The 14,948-nt window shown below is 40.4% G+C and overlaps 1 protein-coding gene across 1 annotated transcript; it reads right to left on the minus strand.

Annotated features, from left to right (window-relative positions):
• Positions 1–5,819: 5,819 nt before the first annotated feature.
• On the minus strand, positions 5,820–14,948 carry SLC7A13 (solute carrier family 7 member 13; the record flags this gene model as incomplete). Its single annotated transcript, XM_081953222.1, has 5 exons — positions 5,820–5,910; positions 7,523–7,630; positions 8,858–9,222; positions 11,396–11,527; positions 14,228–14,948. The coding sequence occupies 5 exons, from the start codon at positions 14,946–14,948 to the stop codon at positions 5,896–5,898; spliced, it is 1,341 nt and encodes a 446-aa protein (XP_081809348.1). The 3' UTR covers positions 5,820–5,895.

Raw genomic sequence — 14,948 nt, forward strand, 5'->3', positions numbered from 1 at the left:
GAAATCTTCAGATAATTTAGGTAAGCAAATAATCAATTATAAAGTCTCGTTCTGAGATAGAATTTGCTTCCCCAATGCAGCATACTGCATATAGATATGGGCAGGGAACAGATGTTATCTAATTTTAAATACTTGCAAACTCTTTAAATTCTACAGAGATAAAACAAGCAGAACTTCGGAATATGTTCATCTGCTTAAGTAAATGTATGTATGCGTACATATATGTTCCAGGATACATTTACTCCTTGTAATTAATATAGTTCTTTAAATTGGATAAGAATGGGAAAAAGAGATTATTTTGCATAAATAGAAGGGAAGTGCCAATGGAAGAGACTATATGTATCTCAGGATTGAACAATGGAGTAATTGGTGCTTTCTGACTTTTGTTGTTTGCTTGCAGAGCTCTCATTACCAGACTAAGTAACATCTCACTGTTAAAAAGAAATAAGAGTTTGCTTCTTTGTTTATATACAGTAGCTTACTCTGTCAATGTTGGTGAGGGAGATAGGTTATGATGAAAACTCCTTGGTTTCACAACAATGGACAGATTTCAACCATAGTTTCAACTGGAAAACTGTGGTCATCCTAGATCAAGCTAAATACAAAAAGGCTAGGGATTTCCTGAAAGCCTAGCATTCAGACAAATTAGCCATCAACAAGTGCATAGAGAAAAATGACATTTACACACCATTCAAAAGAGAGACCAAAAAAAAAAGCTAAAAAGCAAGAATATCTCACCAGCAAACAATACTCAGATAAACAGAGATTAACACCAAGGTTAAAACCAACAAAAAAGCAAACAGTAAATAACAGCCTAGCAAGGAACTAGCAAGGAAGAAAACAACAGCCCTACCAACGCTGACAGGAAAATCTACAGTCCTGTATGTAAAGTTAGAGCAAACCCTACTCCTTTCTAGCATTGAAGGAAAGAAAGATTTTGACTTAGACAATAGGTTAAAAGGTCTCAACAGGCAGACATATGAAAAGATCAATTTTCCAGCAACTATATCACAGACTTGAAGTGAAAGACATAAGCATTTTGCTAAGTTATTTGACAACTATTTATTTGCTAAATCAAAGTTGATGAACTTGTACAAGATACCGCACCATAAACTGCAATTTGTGAGTCACAATGGCTGGATTAAACATTATTGTAAACTATTAACAAACTGCATTGTTTGTCATGTATTATACGGGACCAAAAAATATTGAAGTATCTTGCTGTAGCAAAGAAACAATGAAAAAGTTCCCCTATCAGGCTAAGAAATAGCGTACTTTGTTTAGCTTCTAGGTATTTATTACCCATCTCAAACATATGACTTTGGGTGGCTAATAGGGAATAAAAACATAAATAAAGAGTATGTTGTGCAAATGCAGCTATTGGAATTAATGAACCAGACAGCTATAGCTTACTTAAACATGTTGAACAATATCTTATTCTTCACCCATGTTTATCTATGTTAAGCATTTACAGTAAAAAGGACTGGGATGATTGACATTTTCTTAGGTATTATTTGCTTATTGAGATTTGAATCAAACTGCAAAATAACTCAATTTACTGCAGAGATTATGATCAAGAGTCAGTCCTTATTCATCTGCTTTCCACATAGATGGAATACTACCCTTCCAATAACAGTTTGCTGAAAATGGAAGACATCAGCAATAGTGATCAAATGGTTCACAACATTCAGTAAAACAGAAGACTCTTGGTGCTTTATCTGATATTAACTTACAAATGCCTCATTGAGCTGCAATAGATTATCTCTTAATGTTGCAGAAGTAAAACAGAATCATCTGTCTGTGGACTGCTGACAGCAGCAGCTAAGAAGGTGTTAGGTTTGATATTGCAACATTCTTGAATACTGGAGAAAAAGTCAAATGGAAGATCATTTCCCAGACAGCTGATGCTGCCTGGAAAAGCTTCTTCTGGAGAAGCACTGGACATCTAAATTAACACATAATATATAGAGAAAGAATCTATTCAATATTTTTTTGCTAGTAATTACATTAACCTGGAATCAATCCTGCTATTGGACTGGTTTAGTGCAATATGAGAACCTAGTCACTTTTTTCTTTAATCTGTTTTCCATTTAATACTATTCTGGAAGTTTAATTGCTCCAACATTTCAATAAGCCTTGCTTAAGAGTAGTGTCTAGTTGACCTTCAATAAACTCAAAATAATGTCTGTGACCAAGCAATCAAAATCACCATATTAGGAGTTCAAGCCACCCCATCTCCCTATGGATTCTCTTAAACGGGACTGGTGACACATTTGACCCCTCCCTCAGTCTTATCCTGGTCATCTCCTATAAATTGTGCTATATTGGCTGACTATACATTTCTTATTCCAGAACTGTCTTTACACGGTTCAGTCATGATTGTCACCCGTTGGATATTTAAGATGTGGAACCATCTGCTTTTGATTATTTTATGTCTTTCTGTTACTCCTGCTGCCATATTAAGCCTTTAATCACCAGACTGGCCAATCTGTTGCACTTATTTCCTTCACCAAGGAGCCTTGGGACTCAGTTACTTTAAATTTTATTAAGGACCCTGCCATGTGACAAGTACCTGGACACTATATTGATTGCCACTGAGCCCTTTTCATGCTGTATAGCAAACGTCCAAAGATGACTCAGTTATTCAATTTTCTGGCACTGAGCAATGCCTAATAATCTCATGTTGATGTGAAATTCCAATTTTCCTTGGCACATCACCCACAAGACAGTGTGGACAAATGTTATCCTGAGGTTATATATGAACTACAAATGAAATAACTGCTCTGACCAATTGTCTATCATATAAGAATCTGCTCATCCTACTGCCCAAATATCAGCACTTCAGGCATTATGTGAGTACCACCCATGACAGATTGCCAGACGCAACCGTCCCCCTCTGTCTTTGAGGCCATTATAAAAGATCTATGTTATTCTATGTTGGCAAAACAAAAATAATCATGAATGGCTTGGTAGCACCTTTTCCAATTAGCAGATTTTCTTAAAAGGCATATGTTTTCATGAGCTGCACTTCACTTTGGTCAGATGCATGGCTACATATCAATTTAATTATGATTTAATCAGAGATGCAGCTGAAGAAAAGAAAATGGAACACAGATTGGTTATTCATAGGCAGGTTAAAAGTTGGACAGATTACAAGTATCTTATCAATTAACAGTTGTAACTGTTAAAAGCCCATTGTGTGTTGAGAGCTTTGAGCATGTCTCACAAGCTAGGATCAATTTGGTTTTCTGTTTTACTAGACTCCAGTACACAGATAATAGATTTAAATTGCAGGAAGACAGATTCCATTGTTAGAAATGTTAGAAAAACTTATAGAATAGAGTTGGAAGTGAACTTAGAAGTCTTCTATTCAAATCCTCCTCTCCCGCTCATGCAGGAGGCTCTATACCAGGGGTGTCAAAGTCAATTTCATTGAGGGCCACACCAGGGTTGTGTTTGACTTTGTGGGGTAGGCAGAGTGGGCATGACCAGGATTGACATGGCCAGCCCAATGTCGCTCGTGTCGGGACATCTGTGGTGGCCCGAGTGCTCTGCCAGCGAAAATGGAGCTCGGTAAGGCCGCATGTGGCCCTCCCAAGGTCTATTTTCGCTGGCAGAGGGTTGCAAGAAGTCATCACAGCTCCATTTTCACTGGAAGAAACACCACAGGTTGGTCCTTTGCTTTTCCCAGGGCAGCCACACAGGCCAGATCTAAACACCCCACATATCAGATCCACTGGATATGTTTAAACAGAGATTGCACAGCTATAGTATTTATTAGTAATATTTTAATTTCTGCATTTTGATGGCCAAAATGGGACTTTCTATTCTTGCAATTCTAATCAAGGGTTTGTAGCGCTTGAATTTTCTTTGCTCTTGCATTAGGACTGTGCTGGAATTACAAGATTGGTGACTTATAAGAACAGCTGTTTCTTACATGTTCTTGGCTATAGTGATTTCAAGTTGATGATTAACTTCCAACTAATCCTGACCAGTGGTAAGGAATGTCTGAAGGTGTAGTTTAGCGATATTGGAAGTTACAAGACTCTTTACATCAGGGGTGTCAAACACAAGGCCAAGGGGCTGGATCCGGCCTGCAGGGTGCTTAGATCTGGCCCATGGGGCCACCCTGGAAACAGAAAAGGACTGGCCTATAGTGCCTCTGCCAGCAAAAACAGAGTTTGGGAAGGCCATGTGCAACTTCCCTGAGCTCCATTTTCTGTGGCAGAGGGTTGCAGGAGGCTGTTGCAGCTGAAAACAGAGCTTGTGAGCCCGTTTTCACTGGCAAAGCTCTCGGGCCACCACAGGCACCCCTGACAAGAGTGGCGTTGAGCCATGGCCACCCTGGCCATCCCTGCCCCCTAAAGTCAAACACAACTCTGATGTGGCCCTCAATGGAAATGAGTTTGACGCCCCTACTTTACATGGTTAAATTATTTGTGTCTTCCCAACACTAGGATATTCATTCATTGGCATTTGAAAGAACATTTCCTTTTAATGGTGTCACATCTGTGTCTGATAAGGTCCTCCCACTGTTTAAAGCAGCTTTCTTAATCTGCCACTCTCCAGATATTTTGGAACTTCAATTTCCAAAATTTTTAATCAGCCACTGTAACAGGGGTTTTGGATATTGTTGACTAAGGACATCCAGAGAGCATCACATTGGAAAGGACTTCAAGTGCCCAAACTTAGATTCAACCTAATATGGAGATGATGATGATAATGAAGAAGAAAAATCTCCTTTTTTTCTACCAGACTCCTGTTTCTTTTGATAGTGTGTGCATATGTTCCAAAATGGCAAGTTCAGTGTAGGATCAGTGTTAAATTTGCCAGCAAAGATTTTGAAGAAAAGAGGATTGACAACTATTATTCATAATAGGTAACAAATCCTAACCTTTGAAAAGCCTGAACAATAATAATTATGCTTACACCTCCAGCCTTACTATGAAGGCTGCAACTTTGAAATCTTTCTTTCTAGGCTTCAAAAATTTAAAAATTTCATTTTTAAAAAAAATGAAATTCTAATTTATCCTTTGTATATTACCCAACAAGGAACTGTGCTTTTAGAACAGACTATTAAATTGCCAATAACTATGGCTGCAATTTGCAACACAAATAAGCATGTTTTCTTTCAGTCACCATACTTTGTTACATAAAGAAAACAATGCCCTTTATTTTGACAGGAGGGTTGTCTGATCTACAGTCAGTGAAACCAATCTGAATAATTACAAGAATTGCAAACAGCATTGAAAATCCTTATCGCATGGTTTCCCTATTGGTCTTTGGGCCTTTTTCTTCTTGCATCTTATCATGGTTACAAACATATCCAAACAGTATTATTTTTTCTGATAGATCATTATGTAATTGTTTTAATCATATCTTCAACCCAGGAGTAGATAGCTTCTGCCAACTTAACTGTGGTGTTGTTAAAGTAGCAATAAAGAACCGGTGTGGTGTAGTTGTTAAGAGTGCTGGCCTAGAAACCAGGAGATTGCAAATTCTAGTCTTACCTTAGACATGAAAGCTGGTTGCTGACATTGGACCAATCGTGCTCTGTCATTCACGGGTTTGTTATTATGGAGAAAACAGGAGAAGGAAGGAGTATTGTGTATGCTCCCTGTCTTGAATTACTTATAAAATAGAAAAGGTGGAATTAAAATAATCAATAAAATTTCTCCTCTTATTCCAATGGCATTCAGCAGCAGTAAAAAAAATATCTGATGTGCTGTTGGGAGAGGTAAACTCATATGAATCAGAGTAGGTAGAATCAACTGGTTACTTATTGGATGCTTTAAACTGATAATGATGTATACTTATACCCATGTCTGGTTCTCCTCTTCTTCCCGTGCCTCACTATCAATGGTCTCCGAGGACATAGTGAGTTGTCCTCCTATCTCAGCCAGTCCTCAACTGGATTAAGAGAGATTAGAGTAGCAGGCAGTTAATTGCAGAACGTGGAAGTTTCATTCATTAGCCCTCAACATGGGCGTGGTGTGGTAAGCAGTGGTGCGATTCAGCCGGTTTGTGATGGTTCTAGTGAACCGGTTGTTAAATTGCTGGCTGGCCCTGGCCCTTCCTGTCCTGCCCCTTCCAAGAATCCCCATACGTCCCGTTTTGGCTCCCAGGTAAGTGCAGGGAGGCCTACCAGGTCCAAAATAGGGCATGGGGGGGGGGGGTGGCCTCCCCATGTCCCATTTTTGCTCCCAGGTGGCCGCAGGGAGGCCAAGTGCTGCCTATCACACCTCTGGCCATGTCTACCATGGCCCAGCCAGTCATTAGGGCAGAGAACTGGAATTGTTTGAATCCCACCACTGGTGGTAAGGATAGCCAAATTAGACATGCTTCCCAGAATGTTAACATCCGGACTCTCGGAGAAAGGAATGTTATTTTGACTATATCTCTCCCCAGCTCCATGCAATCCCCTCACCCAGTTTCCCACAGCATGAAATGTGGCAGGCCTGAAGATCCAAGGCCTAACATGGCTTCCAGGCCCGACACATAATGTGTGAACATAGCACAATCCCTACTAAGATTGTGTCAAGTAGGACACTTGATCTTTAGTGGCAGGTGAAAACTGCTGTAACTGAGATGGGATAGACTTGCAGGAGTGTCAAACTGGTGGCCCACAGGCCAGATACATCACATGCAGGCCATGCCCACCCACGTTCAGCAAAAGGGGGGGGGATTGTGATACATCACATGACAGCAGTGTAATGTTGCAAGTTTGGCACCCATGGGATAGAGGCACAAAAGGCATTTGAAAAATAACCAAACCGTGTTGATATAGAAGTAACCACAGAAAAAATTGATGCCATACCAAAGCTTGATAATGATGATGTCAACTTTTAATAAAGGATAACAAAGTTGTTATTTAACAAAGGATTTGTTAAAAGCTGTTTAGGGTTTTAAGGATTTTTCTCCTTAATTATGTTAAAGGTATTTTCATTTTTTACTTGGCAAATACAATCAATGTTATATTCTTTTGGGGGTTTTTTTTAAGTCTTGTTTTTATTTTAAGTCTTCTTCCACTGTATCCCCCTGAGACTCCCAGACTCCAAGAAGGTTTTTCAGAGGATTTGGAAAAAGCTACAGCAGTATTTTTCAACCTTAGTAACTTTAAGATGTGCGGACTTCAACTCCCAGAATTCCCCAGCCAGCAGCTTGGAAGTTGAAGTTCACACATCTTAATACTGCCAAGGTTGAAAACACTGAGCTGCAGGGTTTATTCAGTCAAAATCTTTTCATGAAAAGCCACTTAGGTGTATGTATAAAACTACATAATATTTCAGAAACATGCATATATATTTTTTTTAAAGCAAGAAGGGAGATATCAGAAGCTGTCGCTGTGCTGCACAAGGAACGTATTATTCCTACTGCACAGTTTCAAATGTTGGCATTACTCAGATTTATAATTAGCAGGCGAAACCTGGAGCAGCAGCTGCAGATAGCAAGTCATTTTATCAAGCCACTCAAAATGTATTTGAAAATGTATAAAGGGCAGGTATAAAAGAAAACCACCAACCATGAAAAGGAAAGCATATAAATACTGCACTTTCGGGGACCAAATTATAGGAACCAAAACTAAGAACAAAGAAATGGCCACCATTCCAAAGGCAACTGGTAAACAAACCTATAAAATATAAAGACAGAGTTAAAACAACAGGTGTTAAAGAGATGAACAAGCAAGAAATAAATGCACAAAAAAAATTTACATTTCATACATGAACATGAATCAACTTTAGGCACAATCTTGCCAGAGCTGCATTAGACAACAATTTCTTATGATTTTCTGAGTACATACAATCAGCTGATGGTCACTAGGAGATCCATAAATAACTCTAGAGACACTTTCTTTAAACGTGAGGCTTAAGTAATCATCTTACAATAATTTGTCTGAATTCACTCAATCTTGCATATGGCCACTATATATAGTACTGAGCTGTTAAGCTATTTTTTAAAAAGGTGACTTTCATGAATGCAAAATCAGCATTGGCTATGATGTTTTTCTTCCACATTCTCTATCATCCAAACAGAATTTACTCATTGTACAAACCCAGCAGAGCAAGGTTGAATGTGCTTCTCGGAATCAGGGAATGGAAATATTGAGAACCTGGGGACTTGTAATTGCCAATCAAAATAAACACTGCTGGGATTTGATTGTTGTGGGATCTGATTCAGTATAAAGCAGCTTCCTTTGTTTATCTATTCCACTGGTAAAATTGGCACTGGGCTTGCTTAGGGTGACCGACTGACCTTTCAAAGATTACCAGACCCAAACATTATGTACAACAGGATACAAGCTGGGCGGAAATGATCTTGTAGACAGCCCTCTCTCTGTCAAGGACGTAGGAGTACTCATCTCAAATGATCTAAGCCCCAGAGCCCACTGTAGCAGCATATGATCTAAGCACAGTACACAAAATTGTCTGCTACGTCTTACCTGTCAATGACTTCTTCAGCTTCAACCTCAATAATACACAGGCAAACAATCGATACAAACTCAAGGTAATCCGTTCCAAACTTGATTGCAGAAAATAGAACTTTAGCAACAGAGTGGTCAACGCCTGGAATGCTCTATCTGATTCCATTGTTACATCCTCTAACCCTCACAGCTTCAACCTTAAACCGTCTACCGTGGACCTCACCCCATTCCTTAGAGGTCCATAAAGGGGGCGTGCATAAGCGCACCACTGTGCCTACCATCCCTGTCCTACTGTCCCCATTTATTTGTATTCATTTCTTTCGTTCATGTGCATGTTTATATAATACCTGCTATCTTGTACATGTTTGACAAACTAATAAAATGCAAAATACAAGTTAAAAATTTAGTTACACGTTTCCATTCCTTTCTATGTACCTTGTATGGTCTGAGTAGATCAGGCTCTCGATATCGGAGGACAATGACGCTAGTGCATGTCAGTCCAGTCATAAGCCAAATGGAGAATCCAAAATAATTCATTAAAGCAATTAGATCGGATGAAATGAGGAAAGCAGTTGCAATAACAGTGGACAAAATCATGGCTGGTGCTGGAGTAGAATGGTGGATATTAAGCATGGATACTATAATGGGCAACTGTCCAGACTGACTCGCAGCATAGCTCAACCGTCCAAGAGTGAATACGCTGCCGTTGAGGGCACCAAATATAGAAATAGCCACAGATGCAGGAATTATCCAAGCAAATGAAGGGATCACTCTCTCAGCCCACATGACTGCTACAACAACTGAAAGGAAATGTCAGCATTGTTAATAGATTATGTGCAAAGGCTAAACAGCTTTCCTTAATATATCACACACAGATTCGTATATTAATGGACCTTAATATGCTTTAGTGAACTTTGGAGAACAAATAAGTTTTGGTTCCAGAGTAACTGAAGCAACATTGTTTGAAGCTGCAAGTCTGAATAAAACTCAGTGATCTTTCACTTTTTCATAGCTCTAAGAAAGGGATACCTGTAGCAAGTAACCATCATTAGGTAATCTTGCTGGAAGGAAAACCACCAGGTATTCTCATGTCTGGTCATTAGATTCACTTTTTTTTAAAAAAAATCTATTTTAGAAGGCAGCAATGGCAAAGTACTTCCACAGTGTTATTTAAAAAAACTTGTACGGAACTTTGTGTTCCCTCAGAATCCTAGATGGCTTGTGGGAAATTTTCATTACGTAATTTCTATTTGAGGTTGTCCTGGAGAAAGCATCTGTTGGAATTCTGTACAAGTAAGGATGGCAATGGAATAGGATGGCAGACAGAATGCAAGGCCCAATTGCAAAGATGCAATATATTGTATATATATGGCAGAGATAATAGAAACAAAATGCCTAGAGCTGTTTTGTAATATCTTCAACTGGACCAATTACATCTTTAATAAAACAGAAATAATTTTTTATATGGTATTCTGGCATGAAGTTTGCTGACCACATTACCGAGTCCTGTCTTTTGGCACACTATCAAACATGCACAGGTTTAAGCAAAGCAATTAGCTTAATCCTTTTGCTTTGCTGCCCTCCCTCTTCAACATAATTCCAGTGAATGGGAAAAGTGTCTGTCTGTCTGTCTGTCTGTCTGTCTGTCTGTCTGTCTGTCTGTCTCTCTCTCTTTCACACACACACACACACACACACACACATCACAGTAGGAAGGGGGGGTCTGGATTAATCTCTAGGCTCCTTCTTGAGCCCTTTTCAGTTCCTTCTATAAAATTCCATGTAATGAATCAAGGTAAAAGAAAAACAGTTTGGAATCATTAATGGAGTCCAAGGAAACATAAGCAGCAGTTCTACATAGAATATATCATTCTAGTCATTCAGATAGATGATAGATAGATAGATAGATGATAGATAGATGATAGGTAGATAGCAAATGCCAACTTCCTAATTCCTCCGTGTTATGTTTGGGAAGCAATGAAGGAATGAAGTCTTGTCATTTCAACATTTAGTTCTTTGAGCCGTACAATGGAAAGGTGAAGGCAATCAAATTGCTTGCAACACTGCTGGCTGAATAGTTTAGTACTACAATGCAATTCTGAAAGGCCACCCTTTAAATTTACCACCCATCATTTAACTGAGGGTGCAAAATGGTGACAATCAAATACCCTTTATGTGTGCCTACATAAACCATTTACAACCAGCTAAAGCAGGATTGGCAATACAAAACAAAAGGAACCTCAATGCTAAAACATCCTTTCTTTCTTGTTGAAATCTCAAAGGGCCTCCAATACAAAGCCTGTTCTACACCACACAGCTCCGCAGGAAGATACTAGTACAGGGATCAGCAACCCATGGCTCTGGAGCCGCATGTGGTTCTTTCATCCCTCTGCTCCTGCTCCCTGTTGTCGGTCGGCTCCACAATTGATAGGGCTTTAGGTTAGGGCAGGTAAAGGGAAAAGGATGCTGTGCTAGGAGGAAACTCTATGGTGGGGGAACCAGACTTCTGGCCAGCTCCAGAATAGAACGGGGGGCTTCCAGTTAGGACTTTTGTGGCTGTTTGAGTGTTTAAGGTTGCCGACCCCTGTACTAGTAGAATGGGGGCAGGCCAGCCTGACTGAGACTGTAGGGGAGGGGAAGGAGGCGTGTCCACATAAACCAACGTTCAACATATGCTTTCACCAACAACTGCTCACCTGATTTTACTTCCATTGGCGTGGATGGATAGCTTTGCAACAACTGTTGTTGCACTGTGTTGTTAAACCAAGAACAATTGAAGTCAGTTTTATGGATTGGAGGTGCACTGAAAATGGTATCCTACAGAGGCAGTCAGAAGATTTTTGCCATAGTGTACTGCATGTGGATGCATTGCCTGTGATTCATCTGAGCTTATGCAGTGAATTCTTTGTTGTATCGATTACAGGTGACATAATTACCCTTTGTGAATGAAAAACACAGACTACCCAGCCGTACCTGAGGAAACTATTTCCTGCGGTGTGAGAACTGTCAGATACGAAATGTTAACCAGCAAATAGAAAACAATGACTAAAGGAAGTGCAGTCAACACAGTCCAAAGAATGTTTCTGCTTGGATTTTTAATCTCCTCTGCAAGACATAAAATAGAAATTACCCAAACGTATCTATTTATACAGCAAGAAAATATACAATCCCAAGTGTTTACTAAAAACATTTTTTTCTGTAATTTTTCTCAAACAAAAAAAAAAGGTTTCCCGCTTTTCCCATATCCTTTTGTCAGGTTCTTAAAGGCAATCTGGAAACAGTCCAGAAACATTTTCAGATTCAGGGACTCTGAAATGCTGCATATATGAAGCAGTGATCAGTGTCCCTGAATTAACTACTTTTAGTCATCACTGCTTCTGTTGTAATGCTTTAAATTTGATTTCAAATCAAACATCATCATTGATAATTTATCACTGCTGTGTCTTGAACAGTGGTACAGGAAATACATGAACAAATTTAAAAATGTAAATGGCTTCTCATGCAGAGCATTTCTATTCTATTATTGATTTATTAGACTTTTTGGCTAGCTCTACCTACTCAAATCAAAGCTGCCAATAAAAGTCAGAATACAAACCACAATACTTAAAAAACAAAAAAAATCACAACGAAAGCTAACAGAATAGCCTATGTTCTGAGATGCAGCTGTTGTATTTTATAAAACTAATTTGCATCTTATGTTGTTGGCAGGAGGGTGCACTTCAAAAAGTTTAGCAAGAGGTTATCTGCCCGGTTGCTGGGTGGGCGTGGCATGGTGGGTGTGGCCTACCTAGCCTCCTGCACCACAGTGGAGGGGGGGCATTTTTGCCCTCCCTGGGCTCCGTAGGCTTTCCTAAAGTCTCCGGAAGGGCGAAAACTGCCTCATCAGGCTTCAGAGGCTCTCTGAAAAGGAGCCTGTTTCAGGCCTTTGCGAACTTCTGGTAGGCCCATTTTTTGCCCTCCCCGAGCCTTCACGTGCCCCCTGCACTTACCTGCATCAAAAACGGGCCGCATGGGGACTCCTAGGAGGGGAAGGGTGGGTGGGGTTATTTAGGAGTGGGATTTAGGGGTTCTCCAAACTGCGCAGAATCTTAGCTAGAGGTTCTCTCGAATCCCTGCCAACCCCCAGCAGCCCACTCTAGTAGCAGTGATATCTGCTTGTTGAGTTCTTCTTAAAGAGATTGACCCCTGCCAGAAAAGAACTACAATCTAATCTCCCCTGAAGACCTCCATAAATTAAACAGAGCAAATTTCAGTTCCTGTCATGTTTACATTCCATGAGTTTCTTCAGTCTTCCTACCAACACCTGTAACCAGGTGCAAATCTTAGGATGAGGTTCATGTCTCTTGGAATCCTTAACCTGTTTTTCATACAGTTCACACTTATCAGGCTTCAGAAATTTTCTCAAAAAGGTATGGGCTCCAAAATCCAGTCTCTTAGCATCTGACACTGTCATAAGGTTACATAGATCCGGAATTTTGAGAATGCATTGTGAAAATATTGGTTGATGGAGAATGCTCATTGATAATAATATGTCACCTTGGGAGGATACAGATAGCTGTACAGCATTGATTTCCTCCAGTGCTATCATCCTGTCTGGCAAGGTGCTCTTTACCACCTATTTTATATTTGTCTTTTTTTAGGCAGATGTATATATTTCCGAAGGGACGCAGTGGCTCAGTGGCTAAGACACTGAGCTTGTCGATCAAAAAGGTCAGAGTTCAGTGGTTTGAATCCCTAGCGCTGCATAATGGAGTGAGCTCCTGTTACTTGTCCCAGTTTCTGCCAACCTAGCAGTTTGAAAGCATGTACAATTGCAAGTAGAAAATTAGGGACCACCTTTGGTGGGAAGGTAACAGCGTTCCGTGTGCCTTCAACCTTTAGTCATGCCGGCCACATGATCACAGAGACATCCTCAGACAACACTGGCTCTTCAGCTTTGTAACGGAGATGAGCACCACCCCCTAGAATCTGGAACAACTAGCACATATGTGCGAGAGAAACCTTTACCTTTATACATTTCCAGTCAAAGCACTGCCATACAAATTATATACTACGATTACTCTTAGAAATAAAGATGAAGCTGGAAGTTGTTTCTGTGCAACATGGATTTTTCTCAATTTATTTGCAAAAAGATTGTACCGGGACCAAGATTAATAAGAATTGGCCTATTTTAGACTCACAGAACTGTGTGAAAATAAACTGGCCATAATGAAATTGGCCAATTTATTTTCACACAGTTCTGTGATAAATGAAGCAGTATTCTGAATGGATTTAAATTAAATGGGAGAAAGGGTTCAGTCTGAGAACTGAATGGAGTAACAAGAAACGCATCCTTTTTCAAATGGCGAGGTTTGAGAAAAGTGCATAAGGAAGGCACAGCGAACGTCAGGGAGGGTGCATGAGGGAGGCAAAGTGAGGTCAGGATGCGTGGCATGACATGAGCATGAAGTGGCTGAGGGAGGGTAGAAGAGTAGAGGGGATTTACCACAGCAACTTGCAATCTTCCCCTGCTGGCTTCCCTATTGACTTACTGGGGAAGCTGGCAGGAAAGTTCTCAAATGACAACCATGTGGCCATGGGGTCTGCAACCATCATAAGTATGATCTGTCAAGTGCCCAGGTCATAATCACATAACTGCGGGAATGTTAGAACAGCCAGAACTGCAAGGACCAGCCATAATTACAATTTGTTCAGCATAAACTTCAAATGGTCATTGAATAAAGAGTGGTAAGTGAAGGGCTAGCTGGAGTCAATATTTAATTGACAGCACAGCAAGTGATTTGGCAAAGAAAATAGAAGACATACCTGCCAAGTAGCTGAGGGACCACCAGCCACCGTATGCATACAACCCTTGGAAAAATGCTTCTGAGATCTGCACAGCATCTGGAATCTCGCCACTGAAAGCATTTTCGAATCTGGCTGTGTTCTTTGTCTTTCCTCTGATCAACAGGACTATTCCACCGATGGCAATAATGGAGAGAGCCATCATTTTGAGAAAGGTGAAAACGATCTGCACCCAGGCAGCCATCTTGATACTTCGCCCATTGAGAATCCCAAGGAACAAGAGAACAGCCAAAGCCAAACATTTCTTTGCCATCTCAGGAGCTGGGCACGCTCCATAGAAAGGTTGAATGGCATATTCGGCAAACAGCAAGGCTCGAGCGGCATTCGAGGCTGGTCTATTAAACATGGCGGTCCATAAAAAGATAAAAGCCACCGGGGAGCCCAGGGCTCTTTTTATGTAGCTGTATTCCCCTCCAGAAAACGGCAGTGCTGTGATGAGCTCTGCGTAACAGAGAGCACCCATCAGCGAGATGATGCCAGAAACAGTCCAGATTATTAAAGACACACCAACATTGAGCAAGGAATATTTGAGCACTCCGGTTGGGGAGACAAAAATCCCTGCACCTATAATTGTGCCTACTACGAAGCTAACCCCTTCTAAATAGCCCATTGTCTTTTTAAGATGGATCTTGTTTTCATCGGCATTTGCATCCTTAGCCTGGTTACCTTGGTCTCTCCCCAT

The sequence above is a fragment of the Natrix helvetica genome (genome assembly GCF_964273705.1).
Source record: "Natrix helvetica genome assembly, chromosome: 4".
In the NCBI taxonomy this organism is placed as follows: Eukaryota; Metazoa; Chordata; class Lepidosauria; order Squamata; family Natricidae; genus Natrix; species Natrix helvetica.